The sequence below is a fragment of the Capra hircus genome, chromosome 19 (genome assembly GCF_001704415.2).
Source record: "Capra hircus breed San Clemente chromosome 19, ASM170441v1, whole genome shotgun sequence".
Taxonomy (NCBI): Eukaryota; Metazoa; Chordata; class Mammalia; order Artiodactyla; family Bovidae; genus Capra; species Capra hircus.
This window is the reverse complement of record NC_030826.1, coordinates 35,440,465-35,459,317: the sequence shown is the minus strand read 5'-3', so window position 1 is coordinate 35,459,317 and position 18,853 is coordinate 35,440,465. Positions and strand designations below refer to the sequence as shown.

The 18,853-nt window shown below is 41.7% G+C and overlaps 1 protein-coding gene across 8 annotated transcripts in view; it reads right to left on the bottom strand.

The window, feature by feature from the left end:
* SPAG9 (sperm associated antigen 9) overlaps positions 8,256-18,853 on the bottom strand; it is a 156,742-nt gene continuing 146,144 nt past the window's right edge. For 5 of the 8 annotated variants that reach the window (XM_018064845.1, XM_018064848.1, XM_018064847.1 and 2 more), the window contains 4 exons: positions 18,581-18,619; positions 17,513-17,689; positions 14,549-14,698; positions 8,256-11,847 (listed from right to left, as the gene is read on the bottom strand). In XM_018064845.1, coding sequence (XP_017920334.1) covers positions 11,732-11,847; positions 14,549-14,698; positions 17,513-17,689; positions 18,581-18,619 — 482 coding nt within the window. In that variant the 3' untranslated portion in view covers positions 8,256-11,731. The remainder of the gene's footprint in view (positions 11,848-14,548; positions 14,699-17,512; positions 17,690-18,580; positions 18,620-18,853) is intronic. The other 3 variants (XM_018064849.1, XM_018064853.1, XM_018064846.1) reach the window with 2 other exon arrangements.

The following is an 18,853-nucleotide window of genomic DNA, read 5'->3' as shown; positions in this document are numbered from 1 at the left end:
AAAGAAAACCCCACGTCCTCCAAGCTGTCCTGAGACCTAGTAGATAGCCCAGGAGGAAGACGTGTTTAGAAGAAGCCCTGCACAAAGGCTGGTGTGAAGCCAAGCCAAGGATTGAGCAGGCCCTCCCTGCCACTCACCTCAGTTGGCACCAGGCTCTCCTTCAGCCTCAGCAGCCGTGGGGTCAAATGTCTTCTCTACAAAAATCAGTACCAAGTAAGCAATTACTTTCTCCTCTGGGATGGGACTGGTGAACCCAGATCAGAATCCCCATAGCCTGGCCTCTGAGCTCTGCTTTGCTGGTCTACCCAGCAAGTATTAATATAATAGATTACTGGACTATGGCCTTGACAGGAAGGGTCAGGCCGGCTGATAGAGACGAGACCCTGAGAACCTTTCTAACATTGCTCATTTGTGTGGTCTGGGGACCTGGGGGATTAAAATCATACCCTCTCTCTGCATCTCAGTTTAAGGCACCTGTTCAGTGGGGACACCGCCACCTTCCAAACCTCACTGATGCTGTGAGACAAGACATGGGTGGGTTTCTGAGTCTGGAAACCCAGACTCCAGGACAAACTCAGACATACAGCTGTTCTCAAAAAGGAAGCACCTGCCATGGGAGAAGGGCAAGGCACCAAGAGCTGGGGAAAGAGGAGACCCAAGGACTTGAGACTCACTGAGTACCATTGAAAGGGCCTAATAAAAGGATCTGTTCTGAATCTTCAGGTTGGAGCTGCCTCCCACCACTGGGATCCCTTTTCTGGGGAAATATTGATTGTTTTTTTTTTGGGGGGGGAGGTGGGTTCACCTTCAGGCCCAAGACAATGAAAGCATGGAGTCCTTACCGCTGGACTGCCAGGGAATTCCCTTTGGGGAACATTTATGGGCTTCCTGTCCAAGGAATGATCCCATCATGAAAGTTCTGGGCCCAGACTGCTCACCAAAAGTTCCTTCCAAGGACCCTCAACCATCTGGCTGTTCCAACTCCCAGCTTTCTTGTCACTTTTTAACACCACAAACTTTCTGACATCCTCCCCTAGCTTTCCCCTTCCTCAACTGGCTTTTATCTTGCACGCTCCCAGACAGTGGGATCTGTCTGTGAGCACAGGCGGCTGGGCAAGGATGGACAGGCTCCGAGTATCCTGTTGTCATAGGATCCGTCTCTCTGACCCCGGAGTAATAGTGGTGGTGAGCGACAGAAAGCTGTGTAGGGGGCCTCTCCCACCCATCATAGCCACCTGAGGGCCCTGGAGCAGCCCTGACCCCTCTCAGGCATTGAACTCCCCAGGTATGAGAGTGGCAAAAACCCCTGTTCCCTAGGTCTGTGTCTGTGCCCCTGTTCCCATCTCGCCTGTGTGTGTGTGTGTATTCCCTAGGTCTGTCTGTGCCCCTGTTCCCATCTCGCCTGTGTGTGTGTGTGTGTGTGTGTGTGTGTGTGTGTGTGTATTCCCTAGGTCTGTGTCTGTGCCCCTGTTCCCATCTCGCCTGTGTGTGTGTGTGTGTGTGCTTGTATATTTTGACTGGTCTACAGCACTTGAAGGCCAAGGGGGAGGCATTCCCTGTGAATTCCTGTTCATTCCCTGCCCCAGGGCTGGCTGGCCTTATCTCCCTCCTCACCTGCCTCATCTGCAGGAGAGGAGACCGGAGGGTGCGCTTGGAGATTTATTCCAGTCACAGATTCTCTCCCTCTAATCCTTACCCCCTCCCCTTCTCCCTTTTCAGCAGTGGTTATAAAATCCAGGAAATAAATGTGGATTGATGGCCTATAAAGGGCTTAGTTAGTGCCCTGACCTACTGAATTATGTAACTCCTATTTATTATCGGCCTTGGATGAAGTTTCTATTGAAGCAACTCACTAAGCTGATTCCGTGACATTTCTTTTAACCTCATTCAGAGGTGGCAGTAGCAGAAATTCCTTTGCAACTTCAAAGACCAGAATTGGTGGTGTGGACACTTTCAAAAATCCCCTTCTTTAATCCTTTGGGTCAATGTTTCTCTCTTACCATGGCAACCCCTGCTCACCTCAGCAGGGTTCCAGGCTCTAGACCACCGGCCTAGGTTACAGGCTGCCTTGGCTGGGGAGGCTCAGAAGGGTGTCTTCCTTGTCCCTGGTGAATGAAAGGAGTGAGAACTCTGGGCTATGAGAATCTAGAGGCAGTCTAGCTCAAAGAAAGAGTCAATCTCCGCTGCTGGATAACAGCCACTCTGGGCCTCTGCTTGCTTGTTAGGTGACTCTTTGTGACCTTGTGGACTGTAGCCCACCAGGCTCCTCTGTCCATGGGATTCTCCAGGCAAGAACACTGGAGTGGTTGCCAATCCCTTCTCCAGGGGATCTTTCCAACCCAGGAATCGAACCCGGGTCTCCCTCACTGCAGACAGATCGTTTACTATCTGAGCCGCCAGGGAAGCCCAGCAGTAAAGTGAGCTGGATTGCCCGTCCGTAGTCTGGCCTTCAGTAGGCGCCCTCCTTGATCTGGTCTGGCCTGCCCTCGCGAGGGTGGATAGCCTGGTGAGGATGAACACGAGGGGTGAAGGGCAGACTGTCTTTGGAAGGCTAATACCACCACAGCATCACCATGTGTTCAAAAGGGAGCAGAGCCCAGCCTCTCTGGAGCAAGGCCACTTTCCCAAACAAGTTCATTTCCTGTTCCCCCAAAGCCTTTTTTGCTATGGGAGGAGGTGGTATTGGGAAACCAAGGATCCTCCTTAATTCAGCTTCATTGTTTAGCCCTTCTCTTTTTCCCTCTAGTGATGACACAAAAGGGCACTAGGAAGAAAATGTGAAGGCTCAGATGCCATTCTAAAGTAGACTTTTGGAGACCTGTTCCCAGGTTCAGGAAGGGAAAGACTGACACCCAAGGGAAGAGCAAGACCCATTTAAGATAAACATTTATCTATGGCTGATTCACGCTGATGTATGGCAGAAATCAACACAATATTGTAAAGAAACTATTCTCCAATTAAAAATAAGTAACTTTTTTTGAAAAAAGACCTAATTAAGACATTTCTTCCATTCTTTGACGCCTCAAGGACAAACTGGTGTATCAAAGCAGTTGGCATAAGCTACATGAATTCCATTAAGGACCTGCTGGGCATGAAGGCCCAGTCCATACAACTCAAACTATACATGGCACAGATGACCAAGCCTCCAAGAATGTCACCTTAGAAGAAGCTTTAGAGCTCATCTGAGCCAAGTCCCAACTTTTAAAGATAAGGAAAGTTGAAGGTCCACAGAGAGTGATGACTCCTGATGGATCAGTGGCAGGGAAACGTTCTTTATGGACTATAGAGTCCATGGAATTCTCCAGGCCAGAATACTGGAGTGGGTAGCCTTTCCCTGCTCCAGGGGATCTTCCCAAACCAGGGATTGAACCCAGCTCACTCGCATTACAGGTGGATTCTTCACCAGCTGAGCCACAAGGGAAGCCCAAGAATACTAGAGTGGGTAGCCTATCCCGTTTCCAGCAGATCTTCCCAACCCAGTAATTGAACCGGGGTCTCCTGTACTGCAGGTGGTTCTTTACCAACTGATCTATCAGGTAAGCCCTTCTTTGCAACCCCATGGACTGTAGTCCATGGAATTCTCCAGGCCAGAATACTGGGGTGGGTAACCTTCCTCTGCTTCAGGGGATCTTCCCAACCCAGGGATCAAACCCAGGTCTCCCACATGGCAGGTGGATTCTTTACCAGCTGAGCCACAAGGGAAGCCCTAATACCTAGAGAGCATATTGAAAAGCAGAGTCATTACTTTGCTGACAGTGGTCCGTCTAGTCAAAGCTACGGTTTATCCAGTGGTCATGTATGGATGGGATAGTTGGACTATAAAGAAAACTGAGCACCGAAGAACTGATGCTTTTGAACTGTGGTGTTGAGAAGACTCGAGAGTTCCTTGGACTGCAAAGAGATCAAATCAGTCGATCCTAAAGGAAACCAGTCCTGAATAGTCATTGGAAGGACTGATGCTGATGCTGAAGCTTCAATATTGGCCAACTGATGTGAAGAACTGACTCACTGGAAAAGACCTTGATGCTGGGAAAGACTGAAGGCAGGAGGAAAAGGGGATGACAGAAGATGAGATGGTTGGATGGCATCACTGACTCAATGGACATGAGTTTGATCAGGCTCCGGGGTTGGTGATGGACAGGGAAGCCTGGCGTGCTGCAGTCCATGTGGTTGCAAAGAATCAGACAAGACTGAGTGACTGAACCGAACTGAATATGGGGCAGAATAGTCTGATAAACCTTCATTTGGGTAGAAGCGTAGGAATGGGTCTCTAAATCAGCCAAGGTTTGCCTTGAGGCATCTGCCCAGTTTCCGCTCATCTCCGTCAGGGTCTTTTGGGAAGGAAGAATGTGTGAGATGACTCTAAGAATCAAAATTGGAATCTTTTCTGGTGAAGAACAGGTCAAACTTTAGCTCCCAGTTCCTTATTTACTGCCCCAGGCATACTCTCCAAGATAGAAATATAGATTTTCTGCAGAATAAAAGCTTGTTTCAACAGAAGCAAAACAGGCCAAAATGCATCAAAAGGCCAGCAGCTAAAAATCCACTCTAGGGTTTGTCACTTTGTCTGGGCTGCCAAAAGTTAAAAAAAAAAAAAAAAAGTAAGCATAATGAGAAAGGTCAATAGGAAAAGAAATTGAAGCCTCAGTGGGGGTTTAAGGACACAATGTCTGTTTACTGTTGAGTAGTACATTATCTCATTTAATCTTTCCAGTAATCGTTTGAATCATTAGTACAATACTCCTGATGACCAAATTCAAGGTTTTGAAAGACTGCTCCACTCTTTTTGGAGGTTTTTGCACTGGAGATGGCCTGCAAAAATCTTAACAGATGGGGGTTTGCGTTCTTGCTTGGGCAGAGTACTGTGAACGTTCTTAACCATGTAGAAAGCACATAATCACGCTCGCCACTACACCACCCCCTACTGCGCCTCAGATCTAGCATTTTAGTTTGTTCTGTATGCCTTCCACCTGTTTACGTGCAGTGACTAGGAGTTTAATAAAACATGTGAGCAACAGATACTGAAAAAACACATTCCAATAGCATCTAAAAATGTCAGACTTACCACTGTTTTCAGACTTCAACATGTTCCTCAGTGTGCCTGCAAAGGAATGAAACGAACTCCTCCGTGAAAAAGAGCATACAGGTCTCCTCCTATGTTTAGTTTTTATGGAACACTCCTTCTCCTTAAATTGTGGGGTGCTGGGGCAAGAGAAAAGGCATTCCTTGAAAGGTTCAGCAGGCCCAAGGTTTCTTAACACAGTTCTCTTAGGACAGCCAAGGTCTACAACACTGATAAAAAGACTGTAAATAAGAATATTCTGTACTATGTAAGCACTGAAGACAGTTTTTCTCTTCTTCTTACCACATTAGAAAATAGCCAAAGCAGACACTATACCAGTATCATTTTTCAGATAATGCCCCAACGGACAGTCTTTTAAAACCTGACTCCACTTCACCATTTCGTTCTGTTTTCCCTCTCTTACCCTCATCTTCTCAAGGGTGTCTTACTTACCTTCACACGCCTGACACGTAGGGACCACCAAAGCCTGTTGCTGAGTGCCTCGTGGGGGCGTGTAACGTGCCAACTACCACCGTGTCGCTGCCTCATTAAGCCGCCACGAGAACCCTCCGAGATTCCACTCTTCTTTCAGTAAAGGAGCTAGTGACGGAGGGTTGCAAAACTAGGGAACGACAGACTCAGGACTCGAACCCAAAGCTCCCGATCTGAGATCCGGTACTTTCCCAACACACTGTGGTCGCCTACAGCGTAGAGTTTAGTCTGGTTTGTATGCCTCCCTATGAGGACCCTAGGCGTTTACTCATCTCAGTTTAGACCTTTTACCAATGGGTAAGCTGTCTCCTTTGGCCAGGCCTCTGGATCACCTGAGGACAAAGTGTAATACTCCAAAGGGTGGCTCTGCGGCTCACCTGGGAATGTATGGGGTAAACACCTTCAGAAAACTATTAGATGTTATGCTTATGTAAGCTAGCCATAACAACCAAAGGGTTATAGCCTTTTTCCCTATGAAAAAAAGAATAGCCTTACCAAATGAATGGAGTGAAATATTCCCTTTATGCTTTTAATGTAGCAAAGTGCCCTGAACTTCAGTTATCCATAAATCAATCAGTTATCCATAAATCAAAAATGAAAAGAGCATTGGGTTGAGTCTGGGGTGAGCCTGCTAGCAGGTCACCATGTGCTGAGAATGAAGAAGCTGTTTGTGAATCTAGCTGGGCTGCTTGAGTTAACAGCTAATCCCAATTAAAAGAATCAGAATCACCCAGGTAACTGTTTTACCAAACATATTAGTACTCTGATACTCTGGAGATTAGAGGAAGAAGGAAATATTCACTAATTCACTTCTGGAACTAACTAGCTCCTGGATGATTCTGGCCACACCTCCCTCTCCTGGCCTGGTTGTGAACTGCAGCTTTTCTGTGAAGCTGTTGCCTGCAGAGCTGGTCTACCTTCTGCCTTGAGGCCTCAAATCAAAGCATCATTACTTTCTGTCTGTGGGTGGGAGCCAGTGTTCTGCTTGGACATAAAAGTTAGGAGCTAAAACTGCCTCCTTTTGTATAGTGATGATCTAATAAACTGGATTTTCATAATAATTGAATTCTACTGAGATTGGGCAACCTTGGACCTGCAAGCAGGTATGGTTAGTATCTGTACATAATATACCAAGACAAATTAGAGCCAAGGTCACAGAACCAGAAAGGTTAGAGCTGGGATTTTTTTTACGATCACCTGGATAAACCAACCCTCCTTTAACACATGAGAACTAAGGTCCAAACCAAAGATGTTAAAGCAGTAGACGCCTGGGCCCAGGTCCCATAGGATAGTCAGTTCCTTGGGTCTGGAGTAGCTTCGTGGCTTCGTGGCTGGCTGTGGAGTACTGTGTTGGAGTGAGAGGCCAAGGGCCCCAGTAGGGGTAGGGCCTGCTCAGGTCTACTGCCTTCTTTCCCTACACCACTGTCTTTAAAGGAAATGAGTTGTAAACTTGAACTGTATTAATTACCAAATATTTAAGGCATTCTGAGAAGTTCTCTATCTTTCCTAACATACTGGCTACAACTGAAGATGAAAGTGAAAGTTGATCACTCGTGTCCAACTCCTTTCTACCCCATGGCTGTTAGTCCCTGGAATTCTCCAGGCCAGAATACTGGAGTGGGTAGCTGTTCCTTTCTCCAGGGGATCTTCCCAACTCAGGGATCAAACCAGGTCTCCCTCACTGCAGGCAGATGTTTCACCAGCTGAGCCAGTGAAGCCCAATGAGGTGCATGTTTGGCCGAAACCCGGGACCTTCTTTAGAGCCGAGGATGAAGTTCATGCTTTTGTAATCACCAAGGCTCTCCTGCCCACACTAAGTGTGAGAGGCCTTGGGGCTAGTGAGGTAGAGCTTGGAGGTTTAGGCAGTATCTTTTCATTAAGTTTTGAAATCTCAGCACTGTGTGGGACTGAAGGCTACAGTTCCAGGCTCCTGTCCTGTTCCTCCAACAAAATTCTTATGAACATTTGTTATCCTGCACTGAGCTACTCCAGTCTCTCACTAGAGACTGGCTGAATAAGGAATATGACTAAATGAGGCTCAAAAAAATCAGCTTCCAAAACAATGACTGGGCAGGCCCCAAAGTACCCAGGGGCAGTCAGGCAAGGCCCTGTGGAGCAGGAACGAGACAGGCTGTTCGTTCTATTCTAGAGCATCCAGCCTCACTGGCCAGAGGGCTGTGCCGCCAACTATGAACAATCAGGACTACTCTTACTACCCTGTTAGAATCTCACATTCTTATAAACAAAGAACACGGCATTAGACTACATACCACTGCGCTGCGTTCACACTGCTACCACATGATTAGTTTTATAATCCCCTTCGTTCCAGAGTCTCTCTCTAGCAAACGGATCACAATAAGCACACTGTATTAACATCTATGTTACAGCCTCCCTCTTATTACTGAGTGGTCTGGCAAATGGTATGCCTCAGTATCATGTGTGGGTTGTTACTCAGCATGCCCACACGTCTAGAAAGCCTTACTGTCTACTATTCACATTGTCACTTAAACACGTGAGCTAAGCAAACATGCTCGTCATGTATCCCTCACTGCTCACTTTCAGCCAGCGCCAAATGGGGACAATCCTGACCCTTGGAATGACGTGTTTGATGGGGGATGATGGGGCGTTTCCAATATAAATCAAGGTCAGACCCCTGGGAAAAGCAAAAAAAAAAAACAAAAAACAAAACACACTCCTCATACATGTTTCATATACATATTTATATATATATTTCATATACAAAGTTACATTCCGAACCCCAGGGATTCCAATAATAGAAATAAATACTGAAATAACTACATTGCCAAATGAGCTTTTTGCTCATAGAAATGAAGCATCAGCCTCTAAAGAAATAGCAAGTGGGATACTCTAGAACCCATTTTTAAGATTATAGAGGCAAATAAAATTCCAAATAAAATGTCTAGGACAAAAGACAAATTCAGACCATAAAACAGTTAAAATAATGTTGAGAAATATATGACAAAATTAATAATAAAAACTTATTTTTTTTAAAAAGGAAAAGACATTTAGTGTTACAAAATAGCATAACCCTGTTAGAAAAGCACTTATGATTTCCACATTTAATTCTCTCTTCTCTTCCCTTTACAAACTGGGACCAAAATGAGTCCCTTTCTCAACATGATCAATTAAGAAGAGCCCTAAGTCTGACTGAACCCTTTGGTAACGGTCATAATACTCACAAGGAAGTAAATAGCCAGTTCCACAGCATTTGCAAGACACACGCTCTTTAGGACAGGTACTCATTATGAGACAAGGGTTTTGCTTTGTTTTGTCACTAAGGCAGCCATTTAAAGGTTCTATTCTCAAATGAAGGAAGACCTTTACAAGAAATGAACAACACAGCAACTCAGAGAATGTATTTTAACCTTTTCTATGCAACACACTTCATGTGAGAAGTTATGTGCTGCATATTTTGTGCTCAAAATGTTTCACACTCTCAACAAGCTGTAGTTATTAAGACATTCATTCCTATTTCTAAATTTTAGATCCACATGAGTTAAGAGAAAAACATTCAAAACTGAGTTCCTGAAGAATATTCTCCCTTTGCCTCATAGGGATTTTAACCTGCATTGAGCAGTAAGTATTAAGTTGATGTATATGATACTGTCATTTTTGTAGATGGGCAATGATTGAATATCGGCAATTTTACATGGTTCAATGACATACATAAGCCAAATATAACAAAATGAGAAAATTCTCAGGCATTCCTTATTTCTTCCAATGGGGGTAATTTTTTCTCACATGGAGAGACCAACCCAAGGTACTCAAGCCTCTTCTCTACCATTGATGTAGTAGCTATAGGCAGTTTAAACCAACCGCTTGCTGCTTGCAGAAACTTAGATTTGGGCATTTTCTACCAAAGGTTACCACCTTGACCAAAGTGAACACTACAAGAATATAAATCTATTGTTGGAGAAAAGGTGGAAATAAAGCAATCTGTAGAAAATATAGAACTGAAATTACAAATATAAAGAGAAGCTCTTAAAACAAATTGTATAGGCATTTTTGTACTCTCTCTAGTCCCTGAAGTTTAACAGGGCCACAGACATCTGACAACTTTAGATAAAATAACTACACACCTATATTCCTTAAGTTAAAGCCAATAAGTTTATAAAGAGCAATAATAAACAACCACTGTAACATGTTTGCATTTTTCATTTTTAACTCCTGATTCCCTAAATTACATTCAGTCATAGAAACATGTAAAAGACTGAACAGCACATGGGGTCTGACTCTAGGATGTTCACTTCTTGGGGTTAAAATTCTCAGACATTTGGCTGTCTCTTTTTTTGTGAATTTTATACAACATTCTCCCAACATTTAATGATGTGATTTTTTAAGGTACTGCCAACAAAGGCTCAGATTTAAAATAAAGTATCAGTAAAAACATAACTTATAAGCTATGGAAAAGTGACCTAAGTTTGGCGGCTTGAAAAAAGTGACCAAGTAGTTTAAGTTAAAAAATTAACCTTTTCCTAAAGCTTTTACCAAGAATTTTTTTCCTCCTAGTCATCTAAAGTGGGAAAATTGTACTGTGTATAAAATGTGCTTCTAGACACATATGACCAAATGTCTCCAAAGGCCCCTCTGATGTATTAAATCCTATGTACTTTATAATCTAGGCTAATCATCTATATGCTTAAAACATACTGGTGGTACTTTTTACAAATATCTTTCCACTATAGTTCAGAAGTAAAGTACTTGGTCCTTAAGGATGCTGAGACAATCTGAGACCTTTGTTGCTGCCTTTTCCTGAAGCAGTCCTTCTGACTTGAGGCGGGGTGGGGCGGGGGCGGCACCTTTGTCCTATAAGTTTATATTTTAAATTAGTACTTAAACTTATATTTAGTTTTGCTTAAAGTGATGGATTAAGAATGGTAAATCATACATTTTCAAGAAGTCTGACAGGGGAAGAAAAACTACAGCTTAATGGTTTTTAAAACTTATTAAACAAGAAAGTCAGGTAAACCCAGACTATTTTTCACTCTATTGTGAGTGAAACGATGGAATGTCAACTTTTGCTTTATGCTATTTTGGCTTCTCTTTCAGTTTTCTTCTTTGAAGATGGCATTTTAATCTCAAAAGGGCATAAAAGCTTAAATGTCATTTATGTACAGAATATCAAGTATGGGCAGTTATATAGTTTTATACAGAACAACAGAAAATACCACTGCTAATCAAATCACTCATTCAGTTCATTAGGCCATACTCCATCACCACTAAAGCTTTACTCTTATTAACTGGTAAGAGCAGTCAAAGAACAACTGGTAAGTGAATTTTTTACATGGAAAAAAACTCATCCAACCACCACCATCCATTGGTGTAAGAAATACAAACCACAATTTCCTTTAAAAAAAAAAAAAAATCTTCCATTGCTGAAGTGCATCTTCTAAGCCTTTTAAATAATAAACCTTTCAAATATGTCAGTATGAAAATGAGTGACACCAGTCTCAAAGACAAAAAATCAAGTAGAATATTCAGAAAAGCAGGCCTCATAAACTTTAGAGCTCTAATAAGTCAGAAACAAGAAATTTTTATTTAAATAGTGTAGTCTTAATTTCTTTAATATAAAATCACCCCCCCCCGTAAAATCTGATGAAAACAAAGTTTTATATACCATATAAACAAGATTTGTCAGATTTGAAAGTGAAAGTTAGAGTAATTTACAGTTAGCTTTTAGCCCTCTAGGGACATTTAGATAAATCCTGATAATCCACCTAACATTAGTTTGTGTCAATTCTATAGTACATTGGGAGAAACACTATTGTACTTAATGGTACAGTTTCATACATCAAGTATTTCCGTTAATTCCATTATTAGTGACAGCTGAAAAGTGACCCCATCAAATGAAGTGAGTGACATTTACTGTGCAAGAGTAAGCCGCATCTGGATTGCTTTCTGAAATTCGCCAGTTTGCAGAAAGTAAACATTCTTTGATTTGATCATAAGATACTGAAATTGCCTATAACACTGGTGCAGTAAAACAGCTAGCTCCTGTATTGTTACAGTAGGACAGATTTTATAGTATAAAGTTAACAGAAAAAAATGCTCACATATTATGTGGCGAAACTTATTTCACAAAGAGACCATTAAATAAAGGGAAAATAAACCATGCAGAAGAGATGGCTCCCCTGTCGCCATCTGTTTCCTATGGGCTCACTCACTACCACACATCACTTGCCACACTATCAAGTGACTCCTTTCTGCTTTGGCGACAGAAGGTTCCAGCGGAAGATCCTCTCCCAGAAGCTCTGATTCTCCACCTTCATCACCTGGTGGATGATAAGGAGACTCAGATTAAGGACAAGACCGAAGGTGCAGGCTGACGTGCATCAGACTCATGGCGAGTACATTTGCAGCATACGTGAAACCTGCCTGACGCCCATTTCAGAGAACACAGTAAAAGAAATGCCACGAGTCAGAGTCTTGCAAAGGACTGCTGAGATCAATTTCTCGTTGTTAAAATATTACAGGATATGAAAAAAGAAATGGAACAAAAAATATCAAATTCAATTTTAAAAAAGCATGTGTGTGCATGTGCTAAGCTGCTTCAATCATATCCGAAAACTTGGTGACCCTGTGGACTGTAGCCCGCCAGGTTCCTCTGTCCATGCGATTCTCCAGACAAGAACACTGGAGTGGGTTGCCAGGCCCTCCTCCAGGGGATCTTCCCAACCCAGGGATCACACCCACAGTTCCTATGTCTCCTGCATTGGCATCTGGTCCTTTACCACTAGCACCGCCTAGGAAACCCTTTAAAAAGCATATTTACTATTAAAACCGACCTATGCTTTACGAGAGGCTTCCCAGGTGGCTCAGGGATAAAGAGTTTGCTTGCCAATCAGGAGTCAAGGGTTCAGTCCCTGGGTGGGGAAGATCCCCTGGAGGAAGCAGTGGCAACCCACTCCAGTATTCTTGCCTGGAGAATCCCAGGGACAGAGAAGTCTGGCAGGTTACAGCCTATAGTGTCACAAAGAGTCAGATATACACGCACACTTCACATGCTTTAAAACAAATTCTGCTTTTCAGGCGGGACTGCCTAGAGATATTGACCAACATAGTTAAGCAATTTTTACATTCCAACTACCATGTTGCAATGGAAGAAAAAGTTCTAAAAACCACCCAGCCAAATGAAGCCCATCTCTATAAAGGTATTCTCCATTCCTACTGACACCACTGTTCCTAAACATAACATTAAAAATCCTGCCTTTAAAATGTGTCAATAAGCCTTTTACATTAACTCTCCAGCTGTGGCTCACAGGTTCAGTAGCTGTTCCTTAGCATGTGGGATCTTACTTCTCCCACCAGGGACTGAACCCACATCCCCAGCATTGCAAGCTGGATTCTTAGCCACTGGACCACAAGGGAAGTCCTAATGTGACCTTAAATTTTATATTCCTTTTTTTTTTTTAACAGAATTTATAACAAGTATTTGTCACCAGTCTACAACATTGTATTCCCTAAAGCCTTATGTTTAGAAACTTTTTCAATCACTGTGATTTTAGGCCAGTCCAAAGGGTTTCTTTATAGCAAATAAATATATATCAGTGCTTTATAGCTTACAAAGCACAACACTTTCACAACCATCAATTCTCTGTATTTTCTTTTAAACTTCTCTGGCCATTTCTTCTTAGATTCCTTCATAAACTCTACTGATTCTTTAAGTGGAGTATTAAAACAGGGTTCTATCTTAGAATCTTTTCTTCTGGCCCTTACATATTCTTGGGTGAACTAATCAACCCCTGTGATTTTTAGCACCACTGTATGCCAAGAGTCCCCATATTCCTTCCTCCTGAGATATAAAACTCTTATATCTAAAAGCCCCCATGGACTTCTTCCATCTAGACAACTCCGTGTCTAGTACAAACTTCCATGTGCTCCAAGGTCAACATGTCCAGCACCTGTCCTCATTCCTCTCCCTCCGCCAGACCTGCTGCTTTTGTTCTAAGCGTCCTTACTGCTAAGTGAAGAGATCACTCCCTCTTTCTTCACACCGTTAGCTACCAATTCCCCATCACAGTGCTCGTCTGCTCCTACTGTTGCTACCTCAGTCACTTGTTTTTTCCTGACCCATTTTCCTACCTCTAGCCTTATATCTCCAGTCCATTTATACCCAAACATAATCATATTGCTCCTCTAAAGTTCTCCAATAATTTTCCTTTGCTTTAAAGTACAAACTCCTTAATTAGATATATAAAGGCCTTTCACAATCCAGACCCTCCCTTCCCTTTCTGGATTGATCAGTGGTCAGATCTATATCTGCTTCTACTCCATGCTCCAGTCATTTAAAAATAATTTTTCTTTAATTAAGGCAGTTTCACATTTCAAGCTCTCTCTTACCTTGACATGCCAATCTCCCCAGCCTTCCCCATATCATCCCCAACTCAATTCTTCAGACTCACGTCCTTCAGTGCTGAGTCATCTCAAGCATCATTTCTTGACTTCCCTCTTCCCCTGCTCCTAGAAAGAACTGACTAGTCTCTATCAGAGCATCGGTAACACTGTAATTTATTGACGTGTTCTGTAATTCACTGGAGGGAGACTTTGTTTTTGTATGTCATGCACATAGCAGATAATTAATGTTTAAAAGATGAGAGAACAAACAAATGAAATGAATTGGATTATAAACAACCCTTTATGAGATACTGTTATTTCTCCACTTTGCAGGTGAGGAAACTAAGGTTCTGGGAGATTGAATGATTTCCCTAAGGCCTTCTGATTCCATAAGCTCTTCATATACACTTCAATATACTACCAAACCCTGCTAATTTCCTAATGCTCCTTCAAACAAACACATCTTGGTATAAAAAGAAAAAAAATTATGAAAGTAGCAAAAAAAAGAAAGAAATATAAAATCCAAGTAAAGGGTTCAAAGAAAACCTTAGAAATCACGTATCTGAGTTCCTTGTTTACGTGAGTGAAAATCCACATCACAGAACAGGAGAAACGGAGCCCACAGAACCCATGACCTACCCATTCGGAAGTCAATGTAGCCCTCTCCTCCACTAATGACAAGCACAGACTTCAAGGGTGTCTGGATGCCAGGCTCCTGTGCAGATGGTCCTGCTTTGTCAACTGTCACATCTGTACCACTGCTGCCACTTTGTGGGCTGATGACTTGACCTATTTATAGAAGAATGCAAGCAAATATTATTTATCAAGGATTAGAGTGGGAGAGACTAATTTTCTCCTGAGTATTTTCAGAAAACTGAACAACATAATAAGTACATTCTAATAAAAGCCTCTGCATGACGAGAAAACATCTATAAGGCCATGAAAGCCCAATTTGAAATTAAAGTAAAGCTATTTTGTCCCAAAGCACAAACACGTCCAGAATCCAGTATGAGAACTGTATATTGCTTAGCTAGTCTTAGCTGTCTGCTTCAGACTATTATAACCTACATCTTTTCACTGTGAAAACATCTCTCCTCTGGGAGGGTACATATGCGTTTACATAAGAGATTGGGAAAAGTCTTCAACTTAAGCTTTAAGAATGTGGATATTCATAATTAATATCTGATTTAATTTCAAATCCGTAAGTTAAGTTATTAGCTGCTCAGTTGTGTCTGACTCTTTGCAACCCCATGTACTGTAGCCCGCCAGGCTCCTATGTCCATGGGATTCTCCAGGCAGGAATACTGGAGTGGGTAGCCATTCCCTCCTCCAGGGGATCTTCCTAACCCAGGGATTGAACTCATGTCTCCTGCATCGCAGGGAGATTCTTTACCATCTGAGCCACCATGTGAAAACTCAAATCCAAAGGTTTTCTCATATTTAAAAATAGTACATATTATTTTAAATTTAGATGATGCAAATAAAATGACTGGTTAATATATAATTCTAACATTTACATTTTAAGATAGAATCTTTAAGTATGAAATGACAGAAATCTTGAAATATTATTCACACTCTAATCTCTATGAGCATGGAGTAATTTCTTGACAGATCTGGTATCTTTTGGTCAAACTACACAGACCATCCCTCGAGGTGCTACCAGGACATATGATACACTTTATAAAAAATTACTTTATGTTGGACTTGGACAGGATAGTTTTAATGAACTAGATTTTTATGTATAAATATTAACAAATCTCAAAAATGAGAAGCAAGTTGTAGAATAATATATGTGCAACATAAGACTTAAGTTCAAAAATATAAAAAATACTATATATTATTTATAGATATGTCCCAATGTGGTAAAAATACAAAAACACGGGCAGAAGGATACATGTCAACTTCAGGATAGTGGTTATAGATGAACAGAAAAGAGGGAAGGGAGTAAGATTAGAAGAATATAAAGGAGACTCAAATGAGTCTCTATGGCATTTTTTTCTTTAAAGCAAGAAAAGCCTGTAACCAGCAATACCACTTCTTAAAGTTTATTTTGAGGAAATAACTATACAAAAATATTACACATACACTTCAGGAAGCTCATTAGCATGTTGTTAAGAATACTGAATAACTGGTTAGGGTACCATGTGCCAACTAGGTACACTTAATCATTTAATCTTTGGACCATCCTCAGGAAAAAGTATGGTGGCTCATCTTATGTTGTCAGCTTGGCTCGGCTCCATACATTTTGGTCAAACTCCAGCGTAGATACTATGAAGGTATTTTTTAGATATAATGAACACTTAAATCAGTGGACTTTTGAGTAGAGCAGATCAATTACCAGATGTGGGTGGGTCAATCACTTGATGGCCTTAAGAGAAAAAGATATGTCTCCCAAGGAGAAGGGAATTCTGTCTCCTTTAGACTTAAACTGCAAACATTTACCTCTTTCCTAGGTCTTCAGCCAGCCCTGCAGATTTCAGTCTTACCTGCCCCCAAAATCACATGAACCAACTCCTTAAATTAAATCAATCTCTCTCCCCACAGCCTCCTCCTTTTTCTTCCTCTTTCCCTCCCTACCCCACACCCTTTTGGTTCTGTTCCTCTGCAGAACCCTGACTAATACACTGAGATAACACCATGTCCAACATCACATAGTTGCTGTGGCACAGCCAGATTTAAACTTTGTCTAACTCCTAAACTTGCGTCGTACGGGGGGAAAAAATATCCAAACACAGGTCCTGCTTACAGATGATCAGTAACATCATTTACTATTCTCAAGGGACATTTCCCATTGGACATCATAACTGCCACTCTTCATCTGGATGGCGCTTTATAGTTCCAAAGCCCTTTCATTAATCTTTACAACAAATGAGGTTGACTGAACAGCTATTAATCACACCCACTCAGGAAATAAAGAAATGAGTATCAGAGGTTAAGCAACTTGCTTGACACACCAACCAAGTGGCAAAGGCCCAGACCCCCAGACTACTTCTGTTCTTTGCCACAACACTGATAAAGATATTAGAGCACATTTTCCATCTCTTACTAAATAGAGCCTTGATGACAGGGCTTCTTAGAAATCTCCTTTATGAGGCCAAAACTACTCTTGGTATTCTGCAGTGACAAAACAATAGTACTGCTTTTCAAAAGTGAAAGAAATCTCTTAAATAAAATCAAGTTTGTTTTTGGGGTGGAAGAGAGATTCTAAAATAGCTTCTATCAAGTATCTCTATAGCACTGTATTCATATTTCCATTATTGACCATTTCAAGGATTATGCTGGAATTATCTGTAATTCCAGTACTTAGTATTAGACTGGATAGAGGGACAGACAATTATAGTTGGTCCTTGAACCATGCAGGAGTTGGGGCACTGACTCTCTGTGGAGTCAAAAATCTGAGTAAAATTAATAGTCAGCCTTCCATATTCACGGTTCTTACATGACCACAATCTGTATCCAAAGATTCAACCAGCCATGGAATGATACAGTACTGTGGTGTTCACTACTGAAAGGAATCTGTATAAATAAACCCATGCAGTTCAAATGCACATTGTTCAACAGTCAACTGGACATGCAGTTTCTCAACAGAATACTCTAACTCACCTGGGACTGCCACAAAAAATTTCACAGCATCCCTGTGCCCATGGAAGCAAAGCTGAGCGTGTGCCATTGAACAATAGGGTATGAATGTCCCTGGTGTCACTTTATCACTGTTCTCATCACCATATACTCGAATGACACTTCCAGGACGATTTCCCGATGCTCCTGATGTTTTATTCGCTGCAACAGAAAAACCAAACACCAAATATTTTCCCCTAGAAAATAGTAATGATGCAAGAGGTTACTGGTTAATCCTTATATTATCTAAAAGCTACAGCCAGTTGAGATAAAACAAGAGCAGCAATACCAATTCAAGACAAAGCTGGAAAAAAAAGAGATATATAGCATGCTAGTTATTTTTAAGTATCTTAGTAAAATGGAGTAGGGGATTTTGCCAGTCTAGCACTAAGTTTACTTTCTAAACACATCTATTAATTAAAAAATCATTTTAGTTAAAACGGCTTTCTCAGGTATATCCTTTTGTTTTTTAATCCTCATTTTAGACAACTAACCAGTTATATAGCTTAAAGTAAACAGGTATACTTTTAAGCAGAATTTTTATACTTTATCTTTTCATTTTTCTCCCTGTGCTAAGTATATTTCCCTTGTGTGATAGTAAAAAGCTGAGCTTAAAAGGATCCATCTAGTACAATAAAATAGCTTTTATTTACACCAGACTGATGGTTGGTTAAATTATTTTAGAATGACCAGACTCACAAAACACCCCATTCCATGTGCCAGTAAGTGAATGAAAGAAACATGATTGGTAACAAGAGTAAACAATGTAGATTAATGACAGTTTTCAGAGAGGTTTGTGTTTTTATTGGAGGGAAAACAAAGTCTGACAGAAATTTCAGCTGCAACAAAAGATGATAAATAGACTAAGCTGCTGAGCAGTAGTTTGGTGGCCATGTAACAAATATTAAAAAACAAAAGAACACCTGCTGCAATGCAGTGACTGCAAGTGGATGACATTTAGGAACATTCAAGAGGGTATCTAGAGACGTGAGAAAGGCCTCACGCGGCCACGAGAAGCCAGGAAGAAGAGTGTGGCTCAGGATCTGAACTTACCCCTCAGCCCCAGTAAGCGTCCCTGGTGGAGGATTACGGCTAAAGTGAGAAAGGAGGAAAGGGGACATGGAGAGGCGCATGACAGGGAGGAGAAGGGTTACTACGAGCTGCCACTCTTCGCATATTCTATCTGGCAACTCAGGAGCTCAAAGCTCCTAATTAAATAAACAAAATCCAACTTGGTATAATACCAAGAAACATACAAAGTTCTTACCAAAGCCTCTGAAGAACATCGCTGCTCAAAAAGGACAATTTTATTTACTATGATTTTGC